This window comes from Zea mays, chromosome 1 (assembly GCF_902167145.1).
Source record: "Zea mays cultivar B73 chromosome 1, Zm-B73-REFERENCE-NAM-5.0, whole genome shotgun sequence".
NCBI classification, from domain to species: domain Eukaryota; kingdom Viridiplantae; phylum Streptophyta; class Magnoliopsida; order Poales; family Poaceae; genus Zea; species Zea mays.
In genome coordinates, this window is record NC_050096.1 from 285,641,203 (window position 1) to 285,658,735 (window position 17,533).

The following is a 17,533-nucleotide window of genomic DNA, read 5'->3' on the forward strand; positions in this document are numbered from 1 at the left end:
CGATTCGACGAAGCCGTTGTCGACGGAAATTTTTTGTTGCAGGCCGACTGCAAACCAGAATGTTTGCAGCCCGTCACAAAAAGAAGGATAGACCCCACCTGTAGGTCGACCAAGTAACATTTTAGTTGTGTTATTGCTGCTGCGGGTGAGATCTGTCCTCTTTTTTGTGAGGGGCTGCAAACATTCTGGTTTGCAGTCGGCCTGCAACAAGCCGGGCTGCAGCAAATTTTTTTCCTTGTCGACATCGTCTCCCTCATGCTCTCTCCGTTCCATACCCAGCGTCCACGCCGTTAATTGAAGGGTTTTTTAAGCTGGTGCCCTCAGTTTTGGTGGTGTGCTCACTTATATCATTACTTGTGTTTTTTGCTTAGTTTTGTCCTTCCAGTGTTATAGAACAAAAGGACAAAAGTGAACAAAAAAACACGACTAAGGGTATAAGTGAGCACACCACCAAAACTGATGTCCTTAATTGAAACTCAAGATTCTATATTTAAACCAATATATTTGTAATGGTAATATTGTCTGTACCCATTGATCTTGCACTACGTATAAAAATAAAGCTGAATTCTACTAATAGTCAAACCTGTACAATTTTTTTTGCACTGCATGTAGAAAAACAGAACTAGATTATATACATTATTTTCTAGTTTACTCTTCCACACTCCAGTCAGTCTACCCAAACTTCTAGATGATTTACCACGTACCCTCTCTATCTAAAAATAGTTAGCAATCTCTATCTAAAAATAGTTATTTCTTTAATATTATAAAAAATAAATTTAGCTAGTTTTTTTAAGAAAATATTAGCAATATTTAGTGTTGGTCACTTATTTTTAATTCCGGAAAGACATAAAAAACAAGACAACACAAATAAAAAGATTCTCCTTTCACCCATTTGTTAACTTTAAAAGTTTAACAAATGGGAGAAGATCTAAAAGGATAATGACAATTAGACAAATCCAAAACATTTTATGCTGTTTTGAATTTCATATTATAAGAATCAATTACATTTGTACCTTGGATCTTACAGAACAAGATATGAAGGTAGAAACAGAATAGCTTTGGAGTCTGAGCGATTAGTTTCTCTCTCGAGCCTCCAAAAGCGCCCTTATGCATGGCACTATGCTCCTATTTATAGTGGTGAGATACAAATTCGTATGAATTTATAAATATATCCATAAATTCTATACATATGAGCTACAAACCTTGTGAGGCTAATGTCGACTTTTTCTCTCTTATACCGCGTCAACCAATCTTCTAGAACATTCATGTCCCCTTCTGTTTAGTGTGTTGGCGCTTCGGAGACGAAGCTTCTTCTCACCTTCGTCCCTGATCATCAGTCAATCTACCAACATTGAAGTTTTTAGCTCCTCACTTATTTGTTAGCGCGGACAAAGGTCGAGTTTGCTACTTGTTGACAATATCAGGAGCATGTTTAACTGTTAGCATAATGTTTCAAAGACCTTCGGTTACGAAGGCCTCCAACATTTAGTTTAACTAGTAAATTTGTAAAAAAAGAAACATAAGCAACACTTATATCTTAAAATAAGTTTATTATAAAAGAAAAGATTTAAAGATCTATCTTATGTTACCAATTATGGACTATAATTGTAATTCTTTTAGTTAAAGTAAACATGACTAATCCTTTAAAAAGTCAGAACGTCAACTATTTTAAGGCGGAGGAGGAATATCTTGTTTCAGGTCATGGCGCCCTGGGAAACTTTACATGGTTCGAAAAACCCCAAATAGTCAGATACATAATTCAGAGTTTTTCTTTTCTTTTTTAAGATCAGAATTCAGGCCATCTGATTGACTAGCTGAGTGCCCGTGCATTGTAACGAGAATATATAATACCAGTATACTACGATAACTTATATACAAAATACGTGTTATACCGTTATGAGAAAATGTTTCAGAATTATTTTGTGATTCTGGCCATACATAAATTTTGTTTTTTTAATCTATCTATTTTACCACTATATTTCAACCATCAGTATAATACAGACTTCGATATATGCCACGATTTGCATGGTCTCATCATTGGACAGCACGTTCCACGCATGCCGGAAGAAATTCCCTCGTACATCGTTAGTCATTAGACACGCACCACCATATGCTTTTGCTTAAACAAAAAGGCAAGTGTGTGTTTGCGAAGAGAATTAAAGGCGGGTCGACACAAAAGCTACCCCAACGGTGGCGAGGATGACAAACTGGTCATTGTTGTCGGTCCTCCTCTGCGTCACCTCCAGCGCCAAGATGACGCAACAATCCTCCATATTGTAGACGTCGAACATGCGCGACATGCCGAGTACCGATGACTCTTGGGTGGGCTGGCAAACGAAGTGCACCCCGGGCTCATCAGCGAGGTAGTACCCCTGTTCGTTGCACCACCGGATGCGTTACTCGTCTACATACATCATGTTTAAGGACACTCACACAACGTTAGCAACGACGGTCGTCACAGCGCACAAGAATTCATGGCCGGTCAGTAGCGACTTACGTGGCAGGTTGGGCTTTAGGTGCACGATGAGCTGGATAGCGTGATGGCGTCGTCGTCAGATGCGGTGCTCAGAACACCCGAGAGTCGTCGATGTTGGCGATGACCATGAGGTCCCCCTACTTAACGATGGACAACGCGGGGCAGCCGCTCTGCACTGCGTCCAAGTGGCGGCTGCGCCGGAGCTTGTCGTACACAGCGGCACATGCGATCACGTAGGACTGCTTCTAGAGGTTGAACTGGCAGTCGCCAAGCTTTTTCTCGTTGTCGATGAGCGATGCCAACGCGAGTGGCTCCTGCTAATGGTGTTTGTTCTGGGTTTTTAAGTAAGAAATATGGATTCATGTTTGGCATTGGTTTATAAAAATGACTCACAAGTCAGATCTATGGAAAAATATTATCAAGAATAAATGTCACGCATGCAAAAAAGGAATTTAAGTTGAAAACATTATTTAAACAAAAGAAATTGCATGCAAGGCTCTTCTTTAAATATTACTCCCTCCATCCAAAAATATAATTCAAGAATCTCGGTGATACTTATCTACTACTACGCATTTGCAAGGGGAGAAGGTGGGCTTGGGGAGAGATATAGTAGATGTGTTTCCTGTTATAGATGTAGACATAAACATATATATGGTGTAGCGGTAGCTACTGCTTGCATTTGTTTGAGAGGTCGCGAGTTTGAATCCCTTAGGGTCATTTGTGTTTTTTTTAATTTTAGCTATACGTGGGTTGTACAGGGGGAATGAGAATGAGCTTTACGGAGAGGGGAATAGGAAAGATAGAACAAGGAATGACAATGACAGAATATAGAATAGTGGCAAAATATGAGAATGAGCTGTGCAGGGAGGAAGAACAAACTACTTTTGTAGCCTTAATAAGTAGTAGAGATTTAGCGTTTCACGGGAAAGCAGTTAATTGGATGGGGTGGGGTTAAATCAACTGTACCCAGTCCCAGGCGTTCGCGACAAGTCGACCAGCTTTTAGGGCATGTACAATGAGTGTCTTAAGTTGTGTCTTAGAGTGTGTCTAGGGGGGTGAATGTAAAAAAACTCAAGACATGTATCTTGACGAAGACACAGTGTCTTAGCTCTATGTTCGAGACAAGAGGCTAGCTGATTGGTCACTTTAATTTATTGAATGTTCTGATTGGTACAATGAATATGGTAAGACACACGTTTTAGACACGACCACTGTATTATGTTGTGTTTTAGCTGTGTCTTATATTTGGAGTACCGTGCAGCCGTATCTGGGTTGTACATGCCCTTAGAGGTCATTCGTTTCATCTACGTCTTCTTGAAAATGCTATTCGTACTTCAACACACATGTTCGGACACCAATAAGCATCACCCTCTTCTCAACAGCATGTGCATTTTAAGTCAACTTGCATTTTCGCCGGCTTAAGCCTATTTATATTTACTACAGCTAGTGGAGGTTGCACTAGCTCAAGCAGCCTATGCCACATTTGCACTCAAGCAAGTGAGCAGCTCCCCCGCCCTCCAGCAACATGGAGACGGCCAACGTTGTCATCCTCTCGTTCTTCATCTTTGCAATCCACCGCCTCTTCAACCGCCTCCATAGCAGGAGCACGAAGATGAAGCCGCTGCCACCGGGCCCTCTAGCCATACCGGTCCTCGGCCACCTATACCTCCTCCTCGAGAAGAATATTCACCACATGTTCACGCGCCTCGCCGCGCGCTACGGGCCCGTGCTCTACCTCCGCCTCGGCTCACGTAACGCCGTGATCGTGTCCTCTGTCGACTGCGCCAGGGAGTGCTTCACGGAGCACGACGTGACCTTCGCGAACCGCCCGACCTTCCCCACGCTGCATCTCATGACCTACGGGGGCACCACGGTCGGCACCTGCGCCTACGGCCCGTACTGGCGCCACATCCGCCGCGTCATCACGGTGCACCTCCTGTCCGCTCTCCGGGTGAGGTCCATGGTCCCCGCCATCGAAGCAGAGGTGCGCGCCATGGCGCGGAGCATGTACCGTGCGGCCGCGGCCGCTCCATGCGGCACCGGCGCCGCGAAGGTGGAGCTGAGGGGGAGGCTGTTCGAGGTCGCGCTCAGCGCCCTCATGGAAACCGTCGCGCAGAGCAAGACATCCCGCTCTTCCATGGGCGGTGCCGCGGACACGGGCATGTCACCGGAGGCCCAAGAGTTCAAGGAGTCCATGGACGTTATGGTTCCGCTCCTCGGCACGGCCAACATGTGGGACTTCCTGCCCGTGCTACAGAGGTTCGACGTGTTCGGCGTGAAGAACAAGATGGCGGCCGCTGTGAGCGGCAGGGACGCGTTCTTCCGGCGGCTCATTGACGAGGAGCGGCGGAGGCTGGACGACGGCGTCGAGAGCGAGAACAAAAGTATGATGGCTGTGCTGCTCACTCTGCAGAAGTCAGAACCGGAGAATTACAGTGATGACATGATCATGTCTCTGTGCTTCGTAAGTTGTCCTTGTCCCTTAGTTTCTACGTACTATTAGGACGACGATTCTCTCTCTCACACGTCAAGGCGTCAAGCATAGACAATTTTTTTTTCGCTCGTTGCTGAACATGTCGACGCCGCAGTCGTACGTGATGACCACGACATCGCTCGCTAAGAAGATCTTCTGCATCTTTGATATATATTGCAGTCCATGTTCTCTGCGGGAACGGAAACCACTGCGACCACGGCGGAATGGGCGATGTCGCTGCTCCTGAACAACCCCGAGGTCCTGAAGAAGGCGCAGGGGGAAATCGACGCGCACGTGGGGAATTCCCGCCTGCTAGGCGCCGACGACATGCCGCACCTCCCCTACCTCCAGTGCGTCCTCACCGAGACGCTCCGGCTGTACCCGGTTTTCCCGATGCTGATCGCGCACGAGTCCACCGCAGACTGCAAGGTCGGCGGCCACCACGTGCCAAGCGGCACGATGCTGCTCACCAACGCATACGCCATCCACAGAGACCCTGCGGCGTGGACGGAACCGGACGCCTTCAGGCCTGAACGATTCGAGGACGGCAGCGCCGAAGGGAAGCTCCTGATACCGTTCGGGATGGGGCGGCGCAAGTGTCCCGGAGAGACCATGGCGCTGCGGACTCTAGGGCTGGTGCTGGGGACTCTGATCCAGTGCTTCGACTGGGCCACTGTTGGAGGGGTCCCCAAAGTTGACATGACCGAAGCGTCCGGGCTCACTCTCCCGAGGGCTGTTCCGCTGGAGGCCATGTGCAAACCGCGCCAAGCCATGCTTGATGTCCTTCAGAAGCTGTGAGCGCCCTAATAATCTACATACTCTGCCCACTGAAGAAAGTTGATGAGCATCATCATCAAATGTTTCCATGCTGTTCCCTTGCTATCGTTATACGTAGGGCTATGTTAATCCCACTTTCAATAACAGAGGATCTATCTATCTCTACCAATAAATGTGCTCGTGCGTTGTAGGACAACATATCGCTTGTATTGTCTGTTATAATATACTTTGGAGTCAAATTATATATGTCACTGGATATGAGCTATCTCTAATACATCATTGACTACTACTTTCTGCAAAAGCACATATAACTCTTGTTCTCAATGTTACGTTCTAACCTCCAAAAGTTCAAATAACATATAAGAAACGTGGAAATAACCTAGGACAAATACAAGTCCAACGAAATAAATGCTCGCAAAATGGACCTCAAAAAGTCTAAATCGAGCCAAAATTGTGTCATTAACTCACACTTTTTTTAGCATCTTGAATTTTAGTTCTAGAATGCAAAGTTGATCCAAACAAACTCTGATCGAGCTCAAACACTGAAACCCCCATGGGTAGTGTACTCTATACGTGTCCCCCACATCCTGGACACATGCCCCTTTGGTTCGCAACCATGTCAGCGACATGATCTGCTTGCCATGTCCTTGCGCCTATCTATGTCACCAAGTGTCAGCTACCATGTCTAGTCTCCTAGCTTGTCTAGTCCCTTGGTCAAGACTCAACACTCGTCATTCACCGCTCCTTGAGAGCACCTAGAGGGGGGTGAATAGGTGATCCTGGGAAAAATTGGCTCAAAAAAACAAACTTGGTCTAATATTGGATTAGATATATCAAGAACCAAGTCCGAATGAAAGGAGTGCAAGGAGAAGACTTCTTCACTTAATTGTTGTACAAGTGAAGTGAGAGAGAGGAATCGCAATAATATAGAGACAAGTGACACGGTGATTTTTATCTCGTGGTTCGGTCAAGTATAATATAATTGCTTACTCCACGTTGTGGCGTCCCAATGGATGAGGGTTGCACTCAACCCCTTTCAAGTGATCCAAAGATCAAATTAAATACCACGGTTCTCCCTTTATCTCAATAATATCCCGTTGTGAGGAATCTTCACAATTTAGAGTCTCTCACGCCTTACACAATTGATCTTGAGTGAACACAAGAGTAAGAGGAGTAGAAACACACATAAGAGACAAAGTTACAGCAACGCACGCACACAAGTTGAGATAAGAGCACAAGAAACAACGCAACAGAGTTAGAACTCAAAACAAGTGCTCGAATCTCAACCTATCAAAGCAATAGTGTGGTCGCAGTGTCTCGGTGTCTTAGAATGATCAAAAGATGCTTAGTGTAGTGCTCCATGCGCCTACGGGTCTCTTTTATAGCCCCAAGGAACCTAGGAGCCGTTGGGGCTCCATTTGGTAGGCTTTGGTTGCCTTCTGTCCGCGGGTGCACCGGACTGTCTGGTGCACATCAGACTGTGAACAGTGTGCATGCAGAGAATCGCATAATTGGCTGGTTTCTTGTTCTGGGGGTGGGCATTAGACCGTTCAGTGGGGGGCACCGGACTGTCCGCTGCTCCAGTTGGTCGTTTGCCCTCGACCGGCGTGGCAGCTAGCCATTGGCGACTGCCACACTGGACTGTCCGGCGCTCCACGCAAATGACCTAGTGAATTATAGCCGACGCAGGCTAGAATTCCCGAGAGCAGGTAGTTGGTCGGACCATGCACCAGACTGTCCAGTGCTCTTCAGTCCAGCACACTTTTTCCTTCTTCTTTCTTGTTCTCTTTTCCTCCTTTTGACTTAATAACTTCATAAAGTCCCTGGCACTTAGACAAATATGATGAGCACACAAAATAATTGACTAAGTGTCCAAAGCTTACCTTTTTACTTGGTACATATAGATTTACATTATATCCTCTTCCAAGCTCAATTTGCTTCATGTACCTTTGCTCATTTATCATGTTACTCTAAACATAATGTGTTGCGCATTTAATTACCAAAACAATATAGAAATAGCCCAATGATAAATTTCCCTTTCAATCTCACCATTTTTATTGATTCATGCCAACATATCAAAAGCAACTCAAAATGCACTAACATATCCAAATGTGAGCTAAAGGTGCAAATTGATGTCAAATTGAAGACCGATAAGATTATCATAGGATTTGGTATATTTGGATCATTTTTGCCACCACTTGGTTTGTTTTCGCAAAACAAATTCATTTTCCTATCTCTATGTCAAAAACACTTTGCTTTGAAAAATCAAAATAACTTTCAAGACTAGTTTTGATCAAGAGACAGAAAACTCCCCGTTTTCCCATAATTCAATTTCTCCCCACAAGGGGCAGTTTTTGCAATAAAAGGGTTTTGATAAAAAAACAAAGTATACTTACACTAAAATTTTGAAAAATTTCACAAGTGGTAGCTGATCCAATTGCTGCTTTGGTCTTAATTTCTCCCCTTTGGCATTAAGCACCAAAAGAGAAGACCTAATTGGCCTTTTAACCCCATTGCCTTACAAAAATTGCAACTAAAAACCAAGGGCAACGAGAGAACACAATAGGGACTTGGAGCAAATGTCATTGATACTGAAATGCAATGGAATCCTCTTCTTTGTCCAAGTTCACCTTTTTCCCTTTCAGTATATCTTTGAGACTACATCATAAGTACTCAAGCAAAAACATCAGTCTCAAAGGGTCAAGTTGTAGCACATCCTCCCCCTAAACATATGCATCTTTTCCACAAGGACTTGTGAGGTCTGGGGATGACTTGTACAACTTGAGCACCAAAATAAGCAAGTAAAGACTATGATGCTTAAAAGAACATGATCAAGGGCATAAAACACATATATGCTATTGATCAATCCAAGTTCCGCAAATCTAAGATATTTAGCTCACTATGCAACCTTCAAAACATTTTCTCATCTAAAGGCTTGGTGAAGATATCGGATAGCTGGTTCTCGGTGCTAATATGGCAAACATCGATATTTCCCCTTTGCTGGTGAAAAGTGATGTCAGATGTCTATGTGCTTAGTGTAGCTATGTTCAATAGTATTATCCGCTAAGTGGATTGCACTCTCATTATCACATAGAAGCGGGACTTTGCTCAGATTGTAGCCAAAGTCCCGGAGGGTTTGCATCATCCAAAGTAGTTACACGCAACACTGGCCTGCGACAACATACTCGGCCTCAACAGTGGATAGGGCAACATATGTTTGTTTCTTAGATCTCCAAGACACTAGGGACCTTTCCAGAAACTAACAAGTCCCTGATGTGCTCTTCCTATCAACCTTGCATCTGACATAGTTGGAATCTGAATATCCGATTAAGTCAAAGGTAGACCCCTTTGGATACCAGATCCCGAAGCAAGGCGTATGAATTAAATATCTAAGAATTCGCTTCAAAGAATGTAATGAACCTATCAAATAAAGTAATGAACCTATCATACGCTAAGCATTATATCCGGTCTACTAGCACAAAGAAAGGAATGAACCTATCATAGACAGGTATACCTTTTGATCAACGGACTTACCTCCCTTGTCGAGGACCAAGTGCCTGTTTGTTCTCATTGGCATCTTGGCGAGCTTTGCGTCCTTCATCCCAAACCTTTTTAGCAAGTATTGAGTGTACTTTTTTTGGAGATATGAACGTTCCTTTCTTGAGTTGCTTCACTTGAAATCCAAGGAAGTAGTTCAGGTCGCCCATCATCGACATCTCAGATTTCTGCGTTATTACCCTGCTAAACCCTTCACAAGACTTTTGATTAGTAAAACCAAATATTATGTCATCGACATATATTTGGAATACACACAAATCACCATTACAAGTCTTAGTAAAAAGAGTATGATTCGCTTTCCTGACCTTGAAAGCATTAGAAATGAGAAAATCTCTAAGGCATTCATACCATGATCTTGGAGCTTGCTTAAGTCCATAGAGCGCCTTAGAGAGCTTATAAATATGGTTGGGATACCTGTCATCCTCGAAGCCAGGGGTTTCTCCATGTACACCTCCTCCTTGATTAGTCTATTGGGGAAGGCACTCTTCACGTCCATTTGAAACAACTTAAAAGAGTGGTGAGCAGCATACGCCAATAATATGTGAATTGACTCGAGCCTAGCTACAAGAGCAAAAGTCTCATCAAAATCCAAACCTGCGACTTGGGCATAACCTTTTGCCACAAGTCGAGCCTTATTTCTTGTCACCGCCCCGTGCTCATCTGGCTTGTTGCGGAACACCCACTTGGTTCCGACAACATTTTGCTTCGGACGTGGCACCATGCTCCACACTTTATTTCTTTTGAAGTTGTTGAGTTCTTCTTGCATGGCCAACACCTAGTCCGGATCTTGCAAGGCTTCTTCTACCCTGAAAGGCTCAATAGAAGAAACAAACAAGTAATGCTCACAAAAATTAGCTAATCGTGAACGAGTAGTTACACCCTTGCTGATATCACCTAGAATCTGATCCACTGGATGATTGAAAGGGAAATATGCCTTTGGTCTATTTCTATATTGTTTTGGTGATTCGATGCACAACACATCATTTTTAAATAACATGATGTATGTACAAAAGTGTATGAAGCAAATTGAACTCCAAAGAGGACATATTGAAAATCTATATGGATCAAGCAAAAATGTATGCTTTGGACACTTAGTAAATTGTTTTGTGTGCTAATAATGTTGGTCTAAGTGCCATGGACTCAACAAAGTCAAGTACAAAAGGAGCAAAAGAAGACAAAGGAAGAAACCGAGAAAAGGTGACTGCGTAGCACCGGACGGACCGATGCCAGCCACCGGACAGTCCGGTGCCCGGTCCGACCAACTCGCTGCTCTGGGGAATTCTAGCCTACGTCGGATTAGAACACTTTATTTGTTTTGTCCATTAATCACTAAAACCCTCACAAGGTTGATTGCACTTACATAAATAGAGGATTATTCTTCTGTATTCCATATGCCGATGACTTCTATATAAACTTCGCTAAGGATGTTCTTATTATTCCAAGTACGGGTACCCGAAACCCGACGGGCTTTTTACCCCATTAGGATACGGGTTTGGGTCAATTTTTATATCCATGGATTTATTAATGGGCATAAATTTAACCTGACGGATTCATGGGTACAAGTTTGTTCCTACAGTATCCAACCCGTGAACTCGTGGGTTTTTTAAACCCGACAAAACCTAGTGCATATTATCATTTTATTTTATAAACGAAAATCAAACTTGTTATATCTCCCCATTTACTTTCTAATTTTTATCAAATGGTGAATGTATAATTAGTTGGTGAGAGTGTTGCTTGCTTGCTATTATAGTTTTTACTAGCGTTATATATGGTGGATGGATAACTTAGTGCAAAGTCACTTGATTATACAACTTATTATTTGTATTTCATTATGTTCACTAATAATTTTTAAATCAAATAATTAACTCGTTGTTCATTACATAAATTTTGGTATGGCAAAATCTGACGGGTTTGTATCAGTTGCCATCCCAACCCTTACCCGATGTGAAGGGAAAGCAACTGGACAAAGAGGTGCGTTCGCCTTCAACAATCTTTAAGAGTGCAATGGACATTCATTCCATCTCTTTCTTCTCGTCTAGAAAACTATCAAACTTCAATGCACATGTTTGAATGCCATCTATTTCTTTGCCCAAGCGTGGAGCATGGACCCTAAGCAAGGCAGGCGGGCCGCCCTTCTCTGACGCGGAGCAAGCCTATTTATACGGTGGCCGAGACTGAGCTAGAACAGACTGTGCCACTCAAGCAAGCGAGCAAGCTTAAGCCCCACCTCCTAGCAACATGGAGACGGCCTACGTTGTCGTTCTGTCGTTCTTCTTCATCGTTGCTATCCACCGCCTTCTCAACCGCGGCGAAAGCAAGAATATGAGCAAGCAGCCGCTGCCACCGGGCCCTCGCGCCATCCCGGTTCTCGGCCACTTACACCTCCTCGAGAAGCCGTACCACCTGGCGTTTATGCGCCTCGCCGCGCGCTACGGGCCTGTGTTCTCCCTCCAGCTGGGCTCGCGCGCCGCCGTGGTCGTGTCCACCGCGGACTGCGCCAGGGAGTGCCTCGCAGAGCACGACGCGACGTTCGCGAACCGGCCGACCTACCCCACGCTGCACCTGATGACCTACGGCGGCGCCACGATCGGCCACAGCGCCTACGGCGCGCACTGGCGCCACGTCCGCCGCGTCGTATCGTTGCACCTCCTGTCCCCGCAACGCGTGCTGTCCTCCATGGTCCCCACCATCACCGCGGAGGTGCGCGCCATGGCGCGGAGGATGTACCGCGCCGCCGCGGGCGGTGCCGCGAGGATCGAGCTCAAGGGGAGGCTGCTCGAGCTCTCCCTCAGCACCCTGATGGAGACCATCGCGCAGACCAAGACGTACCGTCCCGCGGACGACGCGGACACGGACATGTCGCCGGAGACCCAGGAGTTCAAGCAGCTGTTGGACGCTATCATCTCGCTTCTCGGGCTGACCAACGTGTTGGAATTCCTGCCGGTGCTACAGACGTTCGACGTTTTGGGACTGAAGAAGAAGATCGCGGCGGCGGCGGGCAGAAGGGACGCGTTCTTCCAGCGGCTCATTGACGCGGAGCGGCGCAGGCTGGACGACGGCGTGGAGGGCCAGAAGAAGAGCATGCTGGCCGTCCTGCTCGCTCTGCAGAAGTCGGAACCGGAGAATTACACGGACGAGAAGATCATGGCTCTATGCTTCGTAAGTTGCAAAACTGTGTATCTTATCGTTCGATAAAACAAAAATCTAGAAGACGATCGACCGATCCTCTGCGCTGCGTCTCTGGTTTTTGCACAGTCCATGTTCATTGCCGGAACGGACTCCACGGCGACGGCGATGGAATGGGCCATGTCGCTGCTGCTGAACCACCCCGAGGTCTTGAAGAAAGCGCGGGAGGAAATCGACGCGCACGTGGGCAGCTCCCGGCTGCTGGGAGCGGACGACGTGCCGAGCCTCGGCTACCTCCACTGCGTCCTCAACGAGACGCTCCGGCTGTACCCGGTGGGGCCGACGCTGATCCCGCACGAGTCCACGGCGGACTGCACGGTCGGCGGCTACCGCGTGCCGAGCGGCACGATGCTGCTCGTCAACGTGTACGCCATCCACAGGGACCCGGCGACGTGGCCGGACCCTGACGTCTTCCGGCCCGAGCGGTTCGAGGACGGCGGCGGCAGCGCCGAAGGGAGGCTCCTGATACCGTTCGGGATGGGGCGGCGCAAGTGCCCCGGAGAGACCATGGCGCTGCAGATCATGGGGCTGGCCCTGGGGACCATGATCCAGTGCTTCGACTGGGGCGCGGTCGGAGGCGGAGGCGCTCCCAAAGTTGACATGACCCAAGGCGGCGGGCTCACTCTCCCGCGGGCCGTTCCGCTGGAGGCCATGTGCAAACCGCGCCAAGTCATGCTTGATGTCCTCCAGAAGCTGTGACACAATCTACGTACGTACTCTGAGCGCACTACTGAAGAAAGTTGATGAGTATCATCATCAAAAGTTGTTGCCTTGCTATCGTTATTAATTCGTAGGGCTATATGTATTTGTGCTCCTTCCGTCGCTTCTAGAAACACCGTACCTGAATATCACAGCTAGTAATAATCAAATAAGATACCTTTTCCAGTTATATAAGATGCATGCATGCATCCATGTAAGTGCCGCTTTCCTTTAATTTGTCAGGATATGATGACCGAATATATCACATGCATATAATTTTCCAATGCAAGCGTGACTTGGGGCATCACGATTCACGCGACACGCGCGGCACGGAAGCAAGGACCAAAATTATTATATCGTCATGATCTGGTGGAAAACTGTGGCCGTTCACGCTGCACGTTGACACGCAACTCGACTTCTCGGCGACTTGCCGGTGGTCGGCCCAGTGGCGAAGTTAGAGCAATAACGTCGAAGAAAAAAAAACAGGGTGAGAAAGAAGACGGAGTAGTATTACGTAATGGATGTGTATATAAGATAAAAATTACTTATTATTCATATATTTTATGAGTACAAGTACAATATAATATTATAAATAACAACAGTAATGATTTATATTTGAGTACTAGTGGTAACAACTAACAAGTTCGAATATATCAGTATTAGTTTATAGTATGTTATGTAATAACGTCACCCAGGGGCGGAGGGCCCATTATGGCCCAAGCTATAAAAAAAACAGGTCCGGCCCAGCTTTTAAACCCTAATCAGTCAGCCGGCCGCCGTTCCGCACGCGGCGCGTCCGCCGCCGAGCGCCGAGGCCCGAGGGCACGACCGCACGAGCAGCCAACAGTCCCAGCACCGTCCGCGCCTCTGGGCTCTGGCGATTGTCCGCCGTCCGCTCGACCCGAGGCCCCGAGCCGCGCCGGCGCGCCGCGGCTACGGTTCTCCGACCGCCGTCCGCGGTCCGCCCGTCCGGCGAGCGCCCGAGGGCCCGAGCAGTGGAGCAGGCGAGCAGCTCCGCGCCTCCGGCCTCCGCCCGTCGTTCGCTCGGGCTCGGACCGAGCCTCTCCGCCGACTCCGCTCCTCCGCTGCTCACTGCTCAGGCGCTCCGCCCACCGTCCGCCGTCCACTCAGGCTCGGAGCCTCGGACCGAGCCGCTCCACGACTCCGGCGCGCCGTCCGCCGTTCGCCCGTTCGACTGTCCGCCGAGCGCCCGACGACCCGAGAAGGCGAGCAGGAGCAGCTCCGCGCCTCAACCCGCCGTCCGCTCGGCCCAAGCACGCGCCGTTGCCCCTTGCCTCCGTTCGCCGGCCGAGCCGCTGTCCGCCTGTCCCTCCGTCCGCCGAGCTGTTGTGCCTTCCGGCTTCGGCGTCCACCGAGCAGATCCGTCTGCGAGCGCGACGCATCAACCGTCGAGCTTCCGCTGTCCGCCGAGCAGGTCCGTCCGCCAAGCCATACCTAAATTTTTTTCGGTCCTCCCTTCACGGAGGTCACCTAACTTTGACCCTATCAGCCTGCAACACACATATGCGTGGCCCAGGGGCTTTAAGCCTTTAACGATACATCCAGTCTCAGCGGCCGCGGGCTCCGATGGTGACATATTGGCGTCTGAGGGCACGGCGCCATGCAGCCATGCAGGTCAGCGGGTCACATGAATGGCGATCAATCGTGGATTGTGTTGAATGTTTTAATGTTGTTTACTGCTTATACGAGTTGTCATATACACGCATATATATATCGTCACATACATCACACTAATTTTCTAAATTAAACTAAAACTGATAATACCTAATTCTCTAATAAAAACAATATCGTTAACTTACTGTTAACTTAGGGCCCCTTTGGCAGGGCTCTGGCTTCTCCAAAAACGGCTTTGGCTCTGACTCACGAGGTGAAGCAACTTCTTTAGATGAGCCAAAGCCATTCTGAAAAATCATTTGGCAAAACGGCTTATAGGTTGTTTTTCAGAAAGACCCTGTACTGGTCGATCTCTCCTGTACGTGGCTAGGGATTGAGGGCAGGACCAAAAAATAATAATTTGGACTGGTGGGAGGGCTATTGTGCAAAAATGACGTGAGCTGAAGCCGGGTGAGCCACTTTTTTTGGCTCATGCCCTCTAGTTCATTTTGGAAAAGCACTTCACTGGTGAAGCCATTTGAAAAAGAGGTATTTGGCACAACTTTTGCATGAGCCATAGCCGAAGCTGAAAAATAAGCCCTACCAAAGGGGCCCTTAGTGGACAAAAAGATGCTTTCGCCCCTACTTTTTTATGTGTAACATGCATTAGCCCTACGTTGAAGCGATTTTCTTAACAGAATTTTTAACAGTGCCATTTTTTGATATTGAACCTATTTTGAAATTTAAAAACAATTACATTGAACATTTTTTTGCAGTACCGTTTTTATGCACAGATCATTTATGAACTATTGCAGCACAATTCTTTGGACAATATGATGCACACGGAAAAAAGGTGCGAAACATACTTTTCTTCTGCAAATTAACGGTGTTATCACTACACGACGGTTCACTTACAGCGACCTATGATTGATTGCTAAAACGGCCTTCAGCGACCTACGGTTGGTCGCTAAAAACTTTTAGCGACCCATAAGGATGGTCGCTGTAAGTGCCGTCGCTAAAGGCTTTAGCGACCGACATCTTTTTAGCGACCGACCGTCCGTTGCTAATATTGTATATTTAGCGACCAACCGTGGGTTGCTGTACTATTGATTTAGCAACCAACCGTAAGTCGTCATACTATACATTTCGCAACCAACAGAAAGTCACCCTTTTTACAGTTGTTATTAATAATAATATACATTTAATTAAGCACCACAAATCATAGATTTTTATACACAAATCATAAAAACATACACAGTTAATCAGTATACCACAGTCATAGATCCATCACGTAAACACAAAAGCACCACAATTATATATTCACAAAAGCATCACAATTATAATATCATTCACAATTAGACCATTTACAGATAGCTAGCTAGATCATTCACAAAAGCTCCAGAGATGATCAGTCACAAAAGCACCACAGCGACATCACTCCAGCTTGAAGCAGTTCAAAAGCCCACAACTACATCATTAATGTTGCATATCACTCCAGCTATTGTTCAAAAGCCCACAACTACATCACTCTAGCTGCTCTAGAGCTGATCAGTCACAAAAGCACCAAAGCTACACTAATGCTTCAAGCAGTTCAAAAGCCTTCAGACAACCACTCCAGCTTCTTGTATCCTCATGTTTTAAGGTACAAGCTTTCTTTGTCCAGAACACCCTAGAAAAAAGTATATCAAATTAGTATATTGTTGCTACATTTGCAAATAAAAATACAGTTTTGATGCCTTATCTACCTCCACTAGACGGTGTTGCAGCCTTATAAGCAACTTGTTTATAAGCAGTTTGGAGATGGTCGCTGTAGCTAAGTATATCAAGTTTTGATTTATAAGCAGTTTGGAGATGGTCGCGGTAGCTAAGTTGTAGAGCTATCCTAGGTGAACAAACTTGTTTAAGTTACTTAACCTTAAAGCCATATGGAACCAGGTGTAAAACTGGTCCAAATTGGGAATATTAGAATCTGAATTTCAGATTTAGTGCACAATTCAGCACTGCAGTTTTTGTATTCCGAAGAAAACTTGGAGCCTGTTGGTGGCTGATATATACAATGATTGGTTAAAGCTTTTGTACCAAAGTGAAAGACCACATGTTGATGTATAAATTTGGTTAATGGTTATAGCCCTAAAGCTATTTGGAACTTGGAGTAAAACTGGTCCAAAATAAAGCTGTCAGAAATTGTGGATTTTAGACTTAATAAATTTAGAGTCTGAACTTCTGTGTTTTGTGCAAACTTTGGGTTCTTGTAGTTTGGAATCCAGGAGTATTTGGCTATGGGTCACTATATAAAACTTTTAGAGTAACTGTTGGAGAACAATCCTTATTAAGTGTGATAGCCCTAAAACTATATGCTACTAGTAGAAAAGGTAGTCCAAAGAGGGGTTAACAAATCTTTGCATTTTTCAGATTCAGAACAGTACACTAAGTCTGAAATTGCAGTGTTTTGGCTGATTTTGGAACTCATTTGTGTTTTGGCTGATTTTGGAACTCATTTGTGCCTAATACATAGGGTGTTGGGCTGTGGAGTATATATAGAAGTTAAAGACCATAGGTTGGTGAGAAAAAGTATTTAATATTGGAGGGTTTGATCCTGCACAAAAATTGGAGAAAAGGTTGCTCAAAGTTGGACTGTCAGATGTTGGTGACTGAGTTTAGTTCAGAAGCTGAAACTGAATTTTTGTGAAGTTGGTTCAACTTTGAAATACTGTAACTTTTAAACCATGAGTCTTTAGTTATTTGTCATT

The 17,533-nt window shown here is 46.0% G+C and overlaps 2 protein-coding genes across 2 annotated transcripts; both read left to right on the forward strand.

The window, feature by feature from the left end:
• Window positions 1-3,930: 3,930 nt before the first annotated feature.
• Window positions 3,931-6,000, forward strand: LOC103644033 (cytochrome P450 81Q32). Its single transcript, XM_008667224.4, has 2 exons — window positions 3,931-4,940; window positions 5,130-6,000. The coding sequence occupies exons 1-2, from the start codon at window positions 4,002-4,004 to the stop codon at window positions 5,745-5,747; spliced, it is 1,557 nt and encodes a 518-aa protein (XP_008665446.1). The 5' UTR covers window positions 3,931-4,001; the 3' UTR covers window positions 5,748-6,000.
• A 5,481-nt stretch (window positions 6,001-11,481) lies between these two features.
• On the forward strand, window positions 11,482-13,723 carry LOC100191791 (uncharacterized). The gene is made up of 2 exons (NM_001137216.1): window positions 11,482-12,443; window positions 12,540-13,723. Exons 1-2 carry the CDS (start codon window positions 11,523-11,525, stop codon window positions 13,167-13,169), a joined length of 1,551 nt encoding a protein of 516 aa, NP_001130688.1. The 5' UTR covers window positions 11,482-11,522; the 3' UTR covers window positions 13,170-13,723.
• The last annotated feature ends 3,810 nt before the right edge of the window (window positions 13,724-17,533 follow it).

Bases quoted from the DNA above. Each gene is read 5' to 3' on its own strand.
- LOC103644033 (XM_008667224.4), top strand. From the start codon at position 4,002: ATGGAGACGGCCAACGTTGTCATCCTCTCGTTCTTCATCTTTGCAATC. The intron at 4,941-5,129 runs GTAAGTTGTCCT...TATATATTGCAG, and splicing joins TGATCATGTCTCTGTGCTTC to TCCATGTTCTCTGCGGGAAC.
- LOC100191791 (NM_001137216.1), top strand. From the start codon at position 11,523: ATGGAGACGGCCTACGTTGTCGTTCTGTCGTTCTTCTTCATCGTTGCT. The intron at 12,444-12,539 runs GTAAGTTGCAAA...GTTTTTGCACAG, and splicing joins AGATCATGGCTCTATGCTTC to TCCATGTTCATTGCCGGAAC.